Below are 17,030 nucleotides of genomic sequence, written 5' to 3'. Positions count from 1 at the left end.
GGTGATGTATGGAGACCTCAGCAAGAGAAAGATTTATTTATTTATTTACCTCCTGATCACCTTATTATTTATTTATTTGTTTGTAAATTATTATTATTATTATTATTATTATTATTATTATTATTATTATTATTATTATTATTATTATTATTATTATTATAGTATTGGTCCGGTACTTGGCGGCGCGCGATCCTCCATCATGCGCCCGGCGTTTGTAAGGAGACAAAAGGCAGCAGGAGGAGATGGGAATGAGCTTCAGAGCCCAGCAGATGGGACCTCATCCCACGGGCCAATTACAGTCAATACAGCACACAATTTAACGTGCAAAACGACATTAATCACAGCGGAAATAGCGGAATAAATAAATAAATAAATAAATAAATAAATAAATAAATAAATAAATAAATAAATAACCCGATTAATCAAGTTCTTCAAAGTTACACAGCATGTAAAGGTTTTAAGAAATGTCTTACAATCTTCTAACATTTTCTATGCCGTTTTAGGCCCGAGATCATTATAAATGATTTAAATCGATATTTTGCACTGGGATGTTGTGTCTTAATTTAATTGATAAGGGAAGAAATGTCATCTGTTACTCATCATTATTGCCCACAACTTTTTTTTTTTTTTAATTATTTTGCTGAATTGTAATCGATTGTGCTTGAATTGCCCTGATAATGAAGGAAAAAAATGACAGGTCGAATTTTCCATTCCTGTATCATCCTCCTGTCAGTTCATTCATTCGTTCATTCGTTCATTCATTCATTCATTCATTCATTCATTCATTCATTCATTCATTCTTATTTACAGGCCTCTATGACCTTTACATGTACAGACTGGTTCTCAGATGGACCATTTGATAACAGCAGATAAAAACTGACGATTTATTGTTTTTATTATTCATAAAGAAAGTAATTAGGCTTCGATTATAGACCACTTACTGTCACATACATTGCTAATTATAGTAAATAAACAAACGATTAGACCTCACACACATGCATCCAGCATGGATTTACAGTCAGATAAATAAAAAAAGGCTTTCATTTGGTTTTAACGCAAAGTGCTGATAGAATAAACCTGCATGCGCTCGCGCCTGTTATTAAGAGTATTTGCTTTAATTGATGCGTGTGTAAAATATTGTATATATATATTATAATCGAGCGTTTTGTTCTATTTTGTTAAACAAACTGAACACATATGGCCTGAGTCCATTATTTTTTTTCCTACATTCAGATTTCCGGTGGGCGCGCGTGGTAGCCCCGGGGCGTCTCTCTCTCTCTCTCTCTCTCTCTCTCTCTCTCTCTCTCTCTCTCTCTCTCTCTCTCTCTCTCTCTCTCTCTCTCTCTCTCTCTCTCTGAGTGGCAGTTAGTGAAACGTCATTGGCTCCTCAGGCCTTGCGCGCCGAGGCTTGAGGACAGGGAAGCTGCGCCAATCAACGCGCGTCCGCCGACGTCTGTTATAACGGCACCGATCCCGCGCGTGCTGCTCAGTTACTCTTGTTCGCCCGCGCGCGAGTGTTAAAGCGAACCGTAAAAAGCGGCTCCGCATCACGCTGGACTTTTATTTAAGTTGTTTTCCGTTCAGCCGCGTGTAAAGACGCAGTCGGTGTTTGTGAAGGAGCGCGGACATGATCGGGTAGATTGAGTATTTGTGACAGGTAAAACTTTTATCTCAGTTAAAGGAAAAAACCGTGTGTGTGTGTGTGTGTGTGTGTGTGTGTGTGTGTGTGTGTGTGTGTGTGTGTGTGTGTGTGTGTGTGTGTGTGTGTATTACGTTAATTCACTGTGATTATATTTTTTGCGAATAATTGTTTTGAAGCTGCATTAGTAGTAATAATAGTAATAATAATAATAATAATAATAATAATAATAATAATAATACAATACTAATGATACTATTATTATTTTGTATCGTTTTTCTAATAACTTTATGCAAATGTATTATTATTATTATTATTGTTATTATTATTATTATTATTATTATTATTATGTATTTTAAAATCGCGGAAAGATCCGAAATTTATGTTCAAATCCGATCACACTGTCAGTGTTAAAAATGACACCTTTTTGAAAACAACACAAAATTTCTGGTCGTTATTTTTAACGCATGTATTGTATTTTATTATTAATTAATATTGTATTTTAAATGTATTATATTTTGGGAATGTTATAAATAAGTGTTACAATCGAGTTAAATTTAATCTTATTAAGATTATTACACTGAAATATGTCTTTCTTCTTCTAGCCTAGAAATAGGATATATATGTATTTAAGTGCGTTTTAACAGCTCGTTTTTATTTCGAAAACAAGCTGTAAATAAGGAATACAATTTATAAGAATAAAATAAGAATGCTTTTTCTATGTACTTTGTAATTTAAATAGTTTTTAAAAATAGCGTTGGATTTACATCCCTGATACGGATAATTGTCAGGACGTAAATAAATTACATAATTTACACTGTTTTATTTGATGTAAAATAAAAAATAACTATAAATAAACATAAACGATAAATAAATAAATAAACGATAAATAACAAAAAAATTAAACTTTTTTTTTGTTTTGTTTAGGTTTTATATGTTTTACTGTTTAACAATCTTTATTAGTTTTATGCTACCTTAATCTTTACTTTATCCAATTCGACTCACTATTACAGTAGCAAAAAATAATAATTTTTAATAATACAAATAATGAAGTAATATTGCACTCAAAAACTGACAAATTCCTTTAAACTGTTTCATTCTTTCACTGAAATTATTTTACCCTTTCCCCCCCTCACAGTTACAACCAGTTTCCTATTTAAGGTCCCCATAGGATGGACAAGAGTCTTCTCCCAGGAACCACAGATATTGTCATGGCGAGTCCTCCCAGTTCATTTCAGCAAGAAGCTCTCACTCCACCCAGATCCAACCACTCGTCTTCCATGAAACCCAACCAGGTGGGTCAGGTTATCCTGTATGGAGTGCCCATTGTCTCACTGGTCATTGACAACCAGGAGCGCCTCTGTCTGGCCCAAATCTCTAACACTTTGTTGAAGAACTACAGTTACAATGAGATCCACAACCGGCGAGTAGCCCTGGGCATCACATGCGTGCAGTGCACTCCAGTGCAGCTGGAGATCCTGAGGCGGGCCGGCGCTATGCCCATCTCTTCCCGTCGCTGTGGCATGATCACCAAGCGAGAGGCTGAACGACTCTGCAAGTCATTTCTGGGTGAGAACTCACCTCCCAAGCTTCCTGATAACTTTGCGTTTGATGTGACACATGAGTGCGCATGGGGCTGCCGTGGCAACTTCATCCCTGCTCGCTACAACAGCTCAAGGGCCAAGTGCATCAAATGCTCCTACTGCAACATGTACTTCTCCCCCAACAAATTCATCTTTCACTCACACCGCATGCCCGAGGCTAAGTACACCCAGCCCGACGCCGCTAACTTCAACTCCTGGCGTCGGCACCTCAAGCTGTCAGACAAGTCACCTGCGGATGATCTGGTGTTCGCCTGGGAGGATGTGAAAGCCATGTTCAATGGGGGCAGCCGCAAACGGGCACTGCCTTCTTCCCACTGCTCCTCCATGGACTCTGTAAAGGCTGTCAGCTCAGTGTTGCCTCACATGATATCTTCTGATCTAGGCCAGAAGCGGGGCAGGTATGATGATGATGAGGACCTAGATGCCAGCAGCCTCTCTCCTCATAAGACCCCACGCAGTTACCCGGTCATTCCTGTGCCCAGCAAAGGTTTTGGTATGCTCCAGAAATTTCCACCTACTTCGCTCTTCCCTAGCCCTTATACCTTCCCAGCATTCGGGTTGTGTCAGCAGAAGAAGGATGACAGTGAGGCTGTGAACGGGCAGAAAAATGGTGCTATCTCTGGCCTGCTTTGGCCAGGCCGCAAAGACACATTTTACCCTCCTTTTTGCATGTTCTGGCCCCCAAGGGCTGCAGGGGGAATCCCAGTACCGACATACCTCCAGCCTCAGCCCAATGCTCTTTCCACTCTCACAGAAACACCCTCCCTTCGTCAGGCCTTCCTTGACCTGAGTGAGCAAGGTGACAATGCCACAGGACCTGGGACTGGTGCTGCCATAGGCACCAATCCCAGAGCTGGCTTGTTTGAAAGTGACTGCCCCCCAACCTTGACCCCTGACCTGAGACCTGCCCAAGAAGGCTGGCTCAAACTTCTAGATGCTCCATCTCTGCAAGCCCGCAAGGCCAGCTACCACTCCGCCTTTCGGCCAGTGGTAAAAGACGCTGAAAGCATCGCCAAGCTTCATGGCAACCTGGAGGAGTTTGGCACAGAGAGGCATCTCTCACCTGGCACCAGCTGCAGCTACCAGAGTGAGAGTGCAGAGAGCGATGAGGAACAGGAAGTGGATGTGGAGACCAAGCAGGACGAAGAGCAGGAAGACTTCAGCAGCCATGTAGCTTCGCAACCGCAGCCGTGCAGTCTTCATGTTTCACGACTCACTGAAGGCACCATAGGCGACCGAGATAAAGACACACCTTCCTTCTCCACCATCCCCCCTGAAAGCTCTACAGAAGACAAACCAGGCTTGGCTGTCAGTTCACCCACCAATCTTAAAGATCCAAGCCCTATTCACGCCTCAGTGGAGGACACGGCTGCCTACAAAAATGTAAATATTCCCTCCAGGCACTTAAACTAATTATTATTTAAATACAGGCCATAGACTGGCGGGATCCGTATGCATAACAAGATTGATAGCTGGGCCCTCCCTGCAGAAATGAAATATTCAGAGTGCTTTGATCCCTCCTAATAAGCCCAGTCATGTTTTGTTTAATGGCGACATTACGTTCGGCTTCTGCTTTTGTCACGCCTGTCTATTAGCCCTTTTAGTCTTTAACCTGCTGACACTACATTAACACAGGGAGCTGAAGGAGTTTACACTCAGCCACAGAAGGGGGAAGAGAGGGGGCTGCTTAGCGATGTTGTAGCAATTAGTTTGAACACACACAGTCAGTTACACAAGCCTGCTAACACCATGGACTGTTAATCAGCCTGACAAAGGCATTTAAACAAAATGCAGACGACAGCATTGTCATCCTCAAGGCCAATTGATTCTGTGCTTTAGGCTGGCTGATATATGTGTTTAGTGTCCAGGCTCTGGCCTGCAGACATGAATCAGGTCTAATCTGTGGTGTTTTCTGTTTTCAGTCACACAAGGGCAGAGATGAAGGGCTACCAGCGTATGCAGCAAAAGACAAAACAACACGAGCAGGTACAGTAGGTACTATTTATAAAAACAGGACGTATTATAAAACTTTTAGAATAAGTTGCCTATGAGACGTCTCAGTGATGCAGAACTTTGGCAATAGTTATAAAAGTGCATCATTTTAAATAAACCAGGTGCTCAGTAGCATAAAGATGCATTTTAACTCTAGGTTCTTTGTGAACTCTTTCTGTAGTTGGTCCTATTTCCAATTTTTGTTTTTACCATAAAAATAAACCTGAAATCATTTTTCCCTAGTTAAATATTTCTGTTTTTTTTGGTGGGTGATGATTGTACATAAGGTAGTGCCAACAAGAATGGCAAAATCATCATTTCCTGAAAGGTTCTTTATGTAATGCGGAAATAGTTCTACTATGGCTTTGATATAATGCGCCTGATGTTTTTATTCAGTAAATAATTTTGAGTCATTACTATAAAGTGTTTAACATGTATAAAAGTGTACTTCCATCAAGGATTGTTCATTGCAAAAATACACATGGTTCAAAGCTTGATATTAACAAGCAAAATATGGTGATACTGTCTAGACTGTCATTAACGACTCTGCATCCTCTTGCAGAAGAAAATAAAGAACAGAGTAATTTCTTTATCCCGGAGACAGAAACATCTGCACCAGATTACTGGAGAGAGAGCACAGGTAATACCTTCATCGGTGTCATCACACACACACACACGCACGCACGCACGCACGCACGCACGCACGCACGCACGCACGCACGCACGCACGCACGCACACACACACACACACACACACACACACACACACACACACACACACACAAATAAAAGATTCAACAGTTACAGCAAGAGAGCTATCTAATCATTAGTGTAATACAGCTAGGCCATACAATGACTGCAGGATTAGACTGAATAGAAAAGACAAAATGGGACATATACTGAACTGCAGTCACACTGTTAAAATGGAGCAGATTTCTTTACAATGTCATTGGGAAAATGTGATCTGTGGGGAGCCCTAATAGTTCAAGAAGACAATCAGCTCGACACGGGGAAGGTGACAATCACCATTTGAACAATATCAAACGGATATAATTGCCTTTTGCTTGGCAAAATCTTCCATTACGGAGATCATAGCGCATTGCCTTTTATCTGTCAGGGAGACATTAAAAAGTGTTTTATGACATCTGTGGCAACATTTATATTATGGAGCCGATAATGATCTCCACACATAATGTATAATATGTTTGAAAAAAATTACATGAAACAAATTAAATGAAACCACCTTTGCCTGATTGCTGAATGTCTCCAAGGGGCTAGCAGGGGACGTGATTAGAAGTTCTGATTTCAGGGTCTAAAGGCAGTGTCTTAAAGAGAGCTATGTTTCTTGGGAGAGAGCGAGAGCGAGAGCGAGAGAGAGAGAGCGAGAGAGAGAGAGAGAGAGAGAGAGAGAGAGAGAGAGAGAGAGAGAGAGAGAGAGAGAGAGAGAGAGAGGGGAAAAATAATCTAATTTTCCATTTATGTAATGCAAACTGCCTTGGCTTTGACTATTCACGGTTAATTGACTGTCAAACGAGGTTGTTATCCTCAGGCAGTGTCTGCAAATTTGCTTGTCAAATGAGACAGAGAGTGGAGGAGAAGGAGAACAAGCCTGCTTTCCAAATGAGAGCAGAGAGACAGAGAGAGACAGAGAGACAGAGAGAGAAAGTGGAAAGACGAGGGGGGGATTATATACACAAATGTGCCGGATTGCTTCATTTAAGGCATTTGATTTGCAACATATCACACAGAAAGCAGACGCCTTCACATTTCCAATATACAGCCTAGGTGCAATATTCTTAATATGGCAACTCCCGAGGACATACAGCTTAGAATAATTTGATATTTCACTGCAATAACAATAAGAAAATCAATAACGTGAGTCGTCTGATTTTCAGAATAACTTCTCCCCTTAAATTAAATTGCTCTTTTTATATTGTACATATAGGCAGACAGATAACTGGTGCATTTTATATCAACTGATGAGTATGAGGATTTGATAGGAGCTATATAATAATATATTAACTGGGTTTGAACAATCAAAGCAATGTTGTTTATATTTTTATGTTTTGTTTTTTAAATCTGATTAGGCAATTTGTGATTATGATCACTCACAGTAACATGGTGAAATAATATAAGATTAATTATAGCAATAATAAATAAGAAAAACTGTTTCGTTTAATTAGAGAATGAATTAATAGCATTGTTCAGTGATTTGACTTACAGCACAACTTTTGGGGTTGTTGCTTAGATCTATGGTTGATATGCAGTGGTCTGATTACAAGGTTAACTTACTGTTAGACTGACACCTACTGGTCATTTGTTGAATTACATTTTTACCTACTGACTTACTACTTCAATTAAAAATGTTTTGGAATCAAAAGAAACTTCCCAGATGAATTCACTCTGCATCATTAACCTTGTTTAACATTTTATAAAACATTTTTAAAGTTTTTTTTCTTCTTCTTTTGAATCGAAGCAGAACAAAGTCAAGAATCACACACGCCTGCATCACTCAAGAAGGATGTTGAAAACATGGAGAAAGGTGAGCTTTAGAAGCGTAAACGAAGCTCTGAAAAGCCTACAATTTTATTTCGGAGCAGATTCAAATACATGGAGACCAACTTAGTCCAATAGTGATTATTTTCTAATTGAACACATTTAGAATTAACAATAACTTGAGTGCAAAATCCAAAACGTAGAAATATTTAAAGGAACTATAGAATGTCTTATTATTTTTCACCTCCACCTTTTAATTTCATGACAGTGAGCCTGATGATGCACTTCAATGAAAGATACAAGAGTCAAGAATTATCAGACTTTTTGAACAAACATGGTGAATATCAGAAAGTTACTTACATTTAAAAAAAATAGTGTACTGGAAATAGTGCCGATATTAAACATTTCCTTCCTTTCTTTTGAATTTTACACATTTTTTAAAAAAAATGTCTGTTTATTTCCAATTTTAAATCAAATATAATTCCCGAATTTGTTTCAGATTGTCTGACTCTACTGCACAATAACATTTGTTAGTTTTTTGACCAGAAATATTAAACTACAGTAGTATGCAGGTTTAATTATAGCTTATTAGATTTAGGTTTTAATTAGAGTTTTTCTAATTCCAGAGGAACTCCAGAAAGTTCTGCTGGAGCAGATCGACCTACGGAGAAGACTAGAGCAGGAGTTTCACGCCCTCAAAGGCAGCTCACCTTTTCCTGTTTTCCGTAAGTTACATCACACGTCAAAATACTCATCGTTCAAAAATCAAAGTAAATCTGTGCAACTCTACAAAATGATCTGGTGTGAATAAATGACAGCACTAAAAAACCTGCACAATGATAGTGTATTATCTGGAAAGAGAGATTTTGGCCATTATGCCTCATACCCAAATCATCCTTTTCTCCTTCAGACAACTTTCAAGACCAAATGAAAAGGGAGCTGGCGTACAGAGAGGAGATGGTGCAGCAGCTACAGATGGTGAGGAATCTTTTCTTAATGATGCCACTTACAATAACGGAGCATAACATCTCACAGCCAAGCCGTTATCGCTCATAAAAACGTACTCATTCAAGTCAGCGGTGCCTTAATAATAGGATAATGAGCCGTCATCAAATTCAGATACGTCTTCACAATCTATACCTCTCACTGCAATAAAAAAGGCTCAGGTTTGAAAAATATGAGTTCATATTTGAGAAGCATCTTTGTTTGCTCAATCATCTGAAGAGCTTCATTCCAGAGGCTACCGTGACCGGATTTAGTGAGAGACGTCTAAAGCAAATTTTGAAGATCAGACTAAACTGGATTGCTCTTATTTCTGCTAGCATTTCAACCCCAATGCTGTGATTGCAGCTGTTATGATTTTCTGACAAGTATAATGTTTAAAAATGTAACTGTTCTCATTTTTATATGTTTATGTCATTTTATTTTTCAGATTCCCTATGCAAACATTATCAGAAAAGACAAAGTTGGAACACACCTGAACAAAAGCTAAAATGGTAAGTAGCCTGTTAGGGATCAGTATTCCACAATAATAATAATAATAATAATAATAATAATAATAATAATAATAATAATAATAATAATAATAATAGTAAAAATCACTGTGAATAAAGACCATGATTAAATGCAGTGCAGACAGAAACATCTGTCTATACCATCATCACATCTGTTTAATCATAAATTGGCTTCTATATGAAACTGGGAACGGATAATCCCCTATTAGCTCCATAAGTAGAGCTAGTTACACAGTAAATGTTATTCTATATTATGTTTACATTTAATTTTATTTCATTTTTATAATGAAATAAATTTAAAAAAAATTATAAAAAAGAAATGTTTATAGTTAAATACAATTTTCTATTATTATTATTTTAAAATTATACTATTATTATTAATCATATTATTGTATATAAAAATCCCTGAACAGAGTTTTTAGACTGATGGTATCCTGTATATGTTACCTAGTGAACCAGTGTCAATGTATTCATCGATAGAGACTTAAAAAGCACGGTTGTATGTTGCTCTGGATAAGAGAGTCTGCTAAATGCTGGACATGTAAATGTAAAAGTATAAATTAAAAAAAAAAAAACATTATTCCCAGGTGATATTTGCTTAAAACATATTATAGACAGAATTGAAAAAACAAAAAAACATGCCAAATGAATTGAAAATGCCGACGCTGACAAAGTCTGTAATTCTAGCAGATCCCTGAAACAAGAAATACATAGTTTTACTGCTACCGGAATGATTGTTCACCAGTTTAACCACAGGGCTGTTGAATTCTCGATTGTAAGTAGGCAAGAGGTGTTGATTAATTCTCAGTACAAAAGTAGCTCTGTTGTATAATTGTATAAATATAACGTGTGTGTTTTCTGTAAGGAGATTATTTAACATTTATGGAAGGAGTCTCCAGTTTTAAAGCTATTGTCAGATATAAAGCTATATCAGATCAGGGTTTTAGGGTGAAAGGACATTTCTTCTGTGAAATTCTGAGTTAAAGCTGATATATTTTATTGCATACTGTATGTGACATATAAAATGAGAAGAAGAACTTCATTTGTTTTAAGGATATTATATAGGGATATTACGAATTATGTGACTGGTTAATAAACAAACCAAAACAAAATGCTGTCAGGAACATTTCCGTAATGTAAGAGGAATAAATCCTGTGCTGTTTTTGGAAATGAATCATCTTCACGGTGCTAACAGAATACCACATGATGTTTTATTACATGTTAAAGTAGTAAGTAGATACTCAGGGCTATAATTTGTGGGTTATACACTTAATACTGTGAATTGTTCCTATTATTCCATGTAGATCATATTTTGTCTATTATTTAGTTATACAGAAGCTGATAGATTGTTCTCTCTCTTGTTTCAGGGTTGGCCACTGATATATTCCATATGGACATTACAGGCTGCTCTCAAATTGTTTTCAAACACATTATCTGGATTTTTCTCGACAAATCTAATCTCTAAAGTGAATCCTTGTTAAGGAAAACTACGCTCATCATCTGCTCACCAACATTTTCTCGAACAAACCAATGACAAACTAAACGACGTTTTTAACGCGAGTATCTCAAACCTCAGCACTAGTCCTACATGACTCCCCAGTCACTTTCTGTACAGTGATCTCATTTTGTGCATTCATTTATGTATTTATTTATTTATTGATTGATTGATTGATTTGTGTATTTATTCATTAATTTATTTGTAAAAATTTGAACTGTGTATAAATATACTGGCTATAAAAAAAAACATATGTCCAGAAGAATAATGCCTGGGGATTAAACACACAGCCTATTCGCTCTAAAATGAAGATTATATCTCAGAGCACTTGTACAAGCAGGCAAACTTCTTTACATGTTTAAATACAACACTGACAAACCTAAAAATAAAGAATGTTATTATTGCTAATGCAAAGGTATTTAAATATGTTCTTGTAGTTTCTCTACTATTTATGTGGATATTAAAAGTATATAACATAAAAAAAAATAGATTTTGATATATTTCTTTGTTGTTTAGCCCTCATGAGATCATATCCATATGAACACACTTTAAAATCAAGTTACAACAAAAGATAGTCAGCATATTACATAATGCAGTGAAACAAAATCATAACAAAATCGGAATATATCCCAATTGCTTACATTTTTAAACAAATACATGTACAGTACATTCTCAAAATTGATATTCCTAACACACAGTATTGATATTGACTCTGTATCTCTAGCCCAAGGATGTCAAGGAGTCCATTTTTAAAACTTGGTCAATATTATATATATAAAAAAAAAATTATTAAAAGGCTAAAACCTCAAAACCTGACAAAAAAAGGATTATGTCCACCTCTAATGTTATGTTAATGTCTACATGTACATCTGAGACTTCATGAGATGGTTCATGAAAATTGATGCCCTTCTGTAATAATAAGGCTATACAGCTCTACTGTATATTGTTTAATGTAATGATATTAGTGAATTAAGAATGCAGAAAAAATGATATATTAAAGATTTTTGTATGTGCAGCCAAAATTGACCTAACTTAACCTTTGGCATGTTAATTAAAAGTGTTCTCTTTTTGTGTGTATGAGAGAGAGAAGGAAAGAAGCCAGTAGGTAAAATCAGTCATGTGTAAATATGTAATGTGCACTAAAAGTCAGTATATGAGGCAATATAGCTCTACTGTTCATTTCTTCAGTGTTTACCACCAATTTTATTACTACATAATATATACTACATAATAGCTCCCATAAGCCTCTATGCACTCCCTATCATACTCCTGATCAGATGGCGGATGGTGACCTGGGATCTTCTACATATTCTAGCCGCTCTAGCATTGTCACACACCATGAGGAACCCAGGACTCACTGCATCAACATAATGCTTGACAATAGCATTGAGGTTTTTATCCCAGTACCTAACAGCAGTAAGGGTATGATTGGCTGAAATGTGGAGGTCTGTGTGACCCTCCAAGGATATTCCTCCTCAGACCATTACTGGCCCACTACCAAACTAGTTATGCTGAATGATTTTATCTCCAGACTCTTTCACATCTATCACGTGTGCTCAGTATGAACCTGCTCTCACCCATGAAGAGAATGTGGTGCCAATGGTGAACGTGCACAGTGTTGGGCTGGGAGCAGACGTCCCACTAGAGGATGTTGAGCCCTTATGCGACCCTCATGGAGTCAGTTTCTGATGGTATACACCAGTAGACTGCTGGAGGTCACTTTGTATCGCAGTGCGCCCCCAGTTTCACTATGCACAATGGTGCAGATAACGGTTCCGCTGCCAGGTTGTTGCCCTTCGATGGCCTACGGCCCGTCTCCTGGTATCTCGTGAAGGAGGTGGCCTACCAGTGAGTGTGTTGCAGGCACTGCCTCGTGCTACCATTAGTGGCAAGGACCCTATAAATACACAAACTAGTGACAAAGAATGCAAGGCAAGGGTTTCCTTTGTGAACTTTACAAACCCCACTAACCGACAATGTCAGATGCTATTTAAAAATGTTTGGTAAAAATATACATATTAAAATTGTTTTGTGACATTCAGAAATCAGAATCAGAATCAGAAAGATCTTTATTGCCAAGTATGTTTTCACATGTTCTAGTACAGGAGCTCCACAGTGTGGTCTGGTTGTCTTTTTTTTTTTTTAAATTTATTTTAAAATTAAAATAACAACATATTTGACAGTGTGCAACAACAACAACAACAACAACAACAACAACAACAAACACAACACAACACAACACAACACATAACAACACGTATAGCCTGATTTACGCAAAAATCTTACGTACTGACGTAACGAAGCATTCTGTGTGCGTGTCCGTGCAACGTCATCACGCCAGAAGAGAAGTGCCAACATGGCGTTTACCTTGTACTCCCTAATTCAGGCTGCGATTTTGGTCACGAATGCCGTTGCTGTGTTGCACGAAGAACGATTTCTCAGCAAAAGTAAGTCATGATTTGAATAAGTGCTATTTATTTTGGTGTTTGTGTTCTGTTACGGTGTTTATTTCCTTTAAAAAAGCGCCATCGAGACCAGCAGGAGGCATCAGCTGGTCACTAGTGTCCTGTAAATCATGTTTACATATTTATTCATAACATCTGACGAGTTTGTGTCTAATGCTGTTGTTTAATGTTCATGTAGTGCTCTGTAGCAGTTAGCTGTGTGTGAGTCTCTTTCTCTGTGTGTGAGTGTGTGTGAGAGTGAGAGAGAGTGTATGGGTGTGTGTGTGTGTGTGTGTGTGTGTGTGTGTGTGTGTGTGTGTGTGTGTGTGTGTGAGAGAGAGAGAGTGTATGGGTGTGTGTGTGTGTGTGTGTGTGTGTGAGAGAGAGAGAGTGTATGGGTGTGTGTGTGGGGGGTTGTGGGTGTGTGGTGAGAGAGTAGAGAGTGTAGAGGGGGGTGTTGGGGTGGGTGTGGGTGTGTGTGTGGGTTGTGTTGGTGTGTGTTGAGAGAGAGAGTGTCTGTGTGTGTGTGTGTGTGTGTGAGAGAGAGTGTATGGGTGTGTGTGTGTGAGAGAGTGTTTAGTGGGGTGTGTGTGTGTCTGTGTGTGCGAGAGACGTGTAGGCGTGTATGGGTGTGTGGTGTGGTGTGTTGTGCGCGAGAGCTGCAGAGGTGGTCTTGGTGTTGGTGTGTGTGTGTGTGTGCAGAGCGCGAGCGTGTAGGTGTGGGTGTGTGTTGTGAGCGCGCGCGAGAGTGTATGGGGTGTGGGTGTGTGTGTGTGTGTGTGCGCGCGCGAGCGTGTCTGGGTGTGTGGTGTGTGTGTGGTGTGTGCGCGCGCGCGGCGTGTCTGAGGTGTGTGTGTGTGTGGTGTGTGTTTGGGGGGTGTGTTGGTGTGGTGGGGTGCGCGCCGCGCGCGTCGTGTCTGGGTGTGTGTGTGTGTGTGTGTGTGTGTAGCGCGAGCGCGCGCGTGTCTGGGTGTTGCGTGTGTGGTGTGTGAGAGCGAGAGAGTGTATGGTGGGGTGTGTGGTGTGTGTGGTGAGAGAGAGTGTATGGGTGGGTGGGTGTGTGTGTGTGTAGTGTGTGAGTGTGAGACGAGCGTGTCCCATGGGTGTGTGTGTGTGTGTTGTGTGTGTGTGCGCGCCGCGTGTCTGGGTGGTGTGTGTGTGTGTGTGTGGGGCGCGCGCGCGCGCGTGTATGGGTGTGTGTGTGTGTGTGTGTGTTGTTTGTCGCGCGCTCGCGTGTTCCTGGGGTGTGGTGTGTGTGTTTTTGTGTGTGGTGTTTGTTTTTTCTGCGCGCTCTCGCGTGTACTTGTTGTGTTTTAGTTTTTTTATTTTTCTTTTTTTTGTTTGTCTCTACTCTCTCTCGTGGTCCTGGTTGTTTTTTTTGTTTTTTTTTGTTTTTTTTTCTCTCTATCGCTCTTGTCGTTGTTTGTTTTTTTTTTATTTTTTTCTCTCTCGCTCTTTTCTTTTGTTTTGTTTTTTTTTCGTGTTTCTTTTTTGTGTCTTTCTCACTCGTTCTAGTTTTTTTGTGTCTCCTCTTTGTCTTTGTTTTATCTCTGTTCTACTCGTTTTCTCTTGTTTTTTTTTGTTCTATTTTATTGTTTTTATTTATTTTTTTTTTTTTGTTTTTTTTTTCTCTCTCTCTTTTCTATTTTGTTTGTTTTTTTTTCTTCTCTCTTTTTTTTGTTTTTTTTTTTTTCTTTCCTTTTATTTTTGTTCTTGTTCTTTTCTTTTTTTTTTTTTTTATTTCCTTTTCTTTTTTTTTTTCTTTCTTCTTTTTTTTTTTTTTTTGTTTTTTATCTGTTTTGCTTTGTTTTTTTTTTTTTTTTTTTTATTTTTTTTTGCATTATCTCTCTCTATATCTATCTCTATTCCTTTTCTTTTTTTTTTTTTTTTTTCTCTACTCTCTCTCTTTTCTTTTTTTTTTTTTTTTGTTCTACTCTCTTCCTCTATTCTCTTCTTTTTTTTTTTTTTTTTTCTCTCTCTCTCTCTCTCTCTTTTTCTTTTTTTTTTTTTTTTTCTCTGCCGCTTTTCTTATTCATTTTTTGTTATATCGAATGTTTATGGGTGTGTGTGTGTGCGTTATTCGTTCTTGGTGTTCAGAATGTCTGTGTATGGGTCGTTGAATTTCTGCGGGCGCAGTGACGTGACATACGGCTAAGTACGGTGAACCACACTCAGAATTCGTTCTCTGCATTTGACCCATTTGAGTGTGTGTTTGTACAGATGGTGTCTTTACAGAAGGTTTAATTACAGTAATGGAAATCAGAACCAATCGTTGTTTTTACATCATTATACAGTAGACTGGTCCATATTGAACGGATATAATTCAAATCTCTCTGACTGGAAAAAAATGACATTAATATTCCTTGACCGAGTGTGTTCTGATAGTGGAATAGATTTCTCTCCATCTCTAATAAATGGAGAAAATATGACTGTACACATGAAAGAGAGATGCATTTAAAGAGGTTCCTGGATAACCGTTCACAGCTCGGAACAAGGTGCCTAGTGGAAAAGTCGAGTCTTGTCGGTCAAGTACAAATATTCAGAATTAAATCGAAACACATTTGACAGACATGTGCAAGCCCAAACAAAATATCTGTAATTTACAGAACTATTTTTCTTGTAATAGTTGTTCAGATGAAACATTTGTGTGCACTAAAGTAAACTAATAAAGACTCAACACACAAAAAAACCCTTGGCCCCTGTGTGAGAAGGTTAAACCAGACACGTCGGATCCCGATCGCTCAGTGTGTCCATATCCTGAAATGTCTGAAACTTTACTGATGACTGTATCTTTATTTGCAGTCGGATGGGGAGCAGATCAAAGCATCGGTGGCTTTGGGGATGAACCAGGAATCAAAGCTCAAATGCTAAATCTTATCCGATCTGTTAGGACGGTTATGAGAGGTAAGCCTTCCAACACTTTATGCCAAGATGAGACTGAATTGTTCTCTTTCTTTTTGAGATTTCTCGCTCTCTCTCTTTCTCTCCACAGTGCCTTTGATAATAGTAAATGCCGTGTGCATCGTGTTATTATTGCTGTTCGGATGAAAGCTGACTCGACACGGACCGTGGACTAACTGGTGCAAGAAATGGACTCTTTTCTTTTTGTTTTTTTTCTTCTTTCTTGTACATGCAGTGTAATTGTCTCAGTTATATCCTACACATAAAGGATTCATGTGGCTATTCCAAAGTTTTATATATCTGGAGATGGGTAAATCCTTCCGTTTCGTTTGTTTGTATAAGGAGCTTTCAGGAGAGCTCACATCACTCTTAAGTCTTGTTTACACAATTCGGTCTTTAACGTCGAAGCTCTCGTTCACCGGTGACGTCCCTGGCAAACGCACAGCCGTATCGTTAAATACAAACCTTTTTCAGCCTGTCCACTAGACATTTGTGTCACGTCAGCAAACTTTGAGTGAAACAAACGGTTAAGGGAGCAAGTCGGGCTTCTAAAATAAAATGGCGTCTGTGATAAACTGCTCACGGGTCACTTTTAATATATAATTGTGTTAAAGACCAGTAAACAACAACCCCTGTGAGCCAATCAATATTTGTCAGATTTTAATAAAAACATTGTCTTTTCATGCTTTTGATTTCTGTGTGATGAACCTGTATTGTGTTGTAGTTGATCAGTAACAGGGATGCATTAGTTACTCAACTGCAGAGAAACTTACCATAGACATACTTTGTATATGTGACTGAGAAATGCATTTTTACTCAGTGTGTGTGTGTGAGAGTGTGTGTGAGAGTGTGTGTGAGAGTGTGTGTGTGTGTGTCCATGTTCAGCATTGAATTTCTTTGTCACATCACTCCACAGTGGTGTTTAATGGCGCACATGAAAGCAGA

The 17,030-nt window shown here is 38.4% G+C and overlaps 2 protein-coding genes across 6 annotated transcripts in view; both read left to right on the top strand.

The window, feature by feature from the left end:
- skor2 (SKI family transcriptional corepressor 2) overlaps window positions 1-11,482 on the top strand; it is a 14,156-nt gene extending 2,674 nt beyond the window's left edge. The window contains exons 1-10 of one of the 5 annotated variants that reach the window (XM_027141167.2): window positions 1,399-1,657; window positions 2,778-4,626; window positions 5,166-5,229; window positions 5,798-5,875; window positions 7,715-7,777; window positions 8,000-8,068; window positions 8,358-8,456; window positions 8,642-8,709; window positions 9,164-9,227; window positions 10,613-11,482. In XM_027141167.2, the coding sequence (XP_026996968.1) occupies window positions 2,812-4,626; window positions 5,166-5,229; window positions 5,798-5,875; window positions 7,715-7,777; window positions 8,000-8,068; window positions 8,358-8,456; window positions 8,642-8,709; window positions 9,164-9,223 (2,316 nt within the window). In that variant the 5' untranslated portion in view covers window positions 1,399-1,657; window positions 2,778-2,811 and the 3' untranslated portion in view covers window positions 9,224-9,227; window positions 10,613-11,482. Of the gene's footprint in view, window positions 1-1,398; window positions 1,658-2,777; window positions 4,627-5,165; window positions 5,230-5,797; window positions 5,876-7,711; window positions 7,778-7,999; window positions 8,069-8,357; window positions 8,457-8,641; window positions 8,710-9,163; window positions 9,228-10,612 lie in introns of those variants that run through there. The other 4 variants (XM_027141166.2, XM_047804508.1, XM_047804510.1 and 1 more) reach the window with 4 other exon arrangements.
- A 1,361-nt stretch (window positions 11,483-12,843) lies between these two features.
- ier3ip1 (immediate early response 3 interacting protein 1) lies at window positions 12,844-16,768 on the top strand. The gene is made up of 3 exons (XM_027140991.2): window positions 12,844-13,187; window positions 15,987-16,088; window positions 16,177-16,768. The coding sequence occupies exons 1-3, from the start codon at window positions 13,097-13,099 to the stop codon at window positions 16,230-16,232; spliced, it is 249 nt and encodes an 82-aa protein (XP_026996792.1). The 5' UTR covers window positions 12,844-13,096; the 3' UTR covers window positions 16,233-16,768.
- The last annotated feature ends 262 nt before the right edge of the window (window positions 16,769-17,030 follow it).

This window comes from Tachysurus fulvidraco, chromosome 20 (genome assembly GCF_022655615.1).
Source record: "Tachysurus fulvidraco isolate hzauxx_2018 chromosome 20, HZAU_PFXX_2.0, whole genome shotgun sequence".
Taxonomy (NCBI): domain Eukaryota; kingdom Metazoa; phylum Chordata; class Actinopteri; order Siluriformes; family Bagridae; genus Tachysurus; species Tachysurus fulvidraco.
This window is presented reverse-complemented; position numbering and strand designations above follow the sequence as displayed.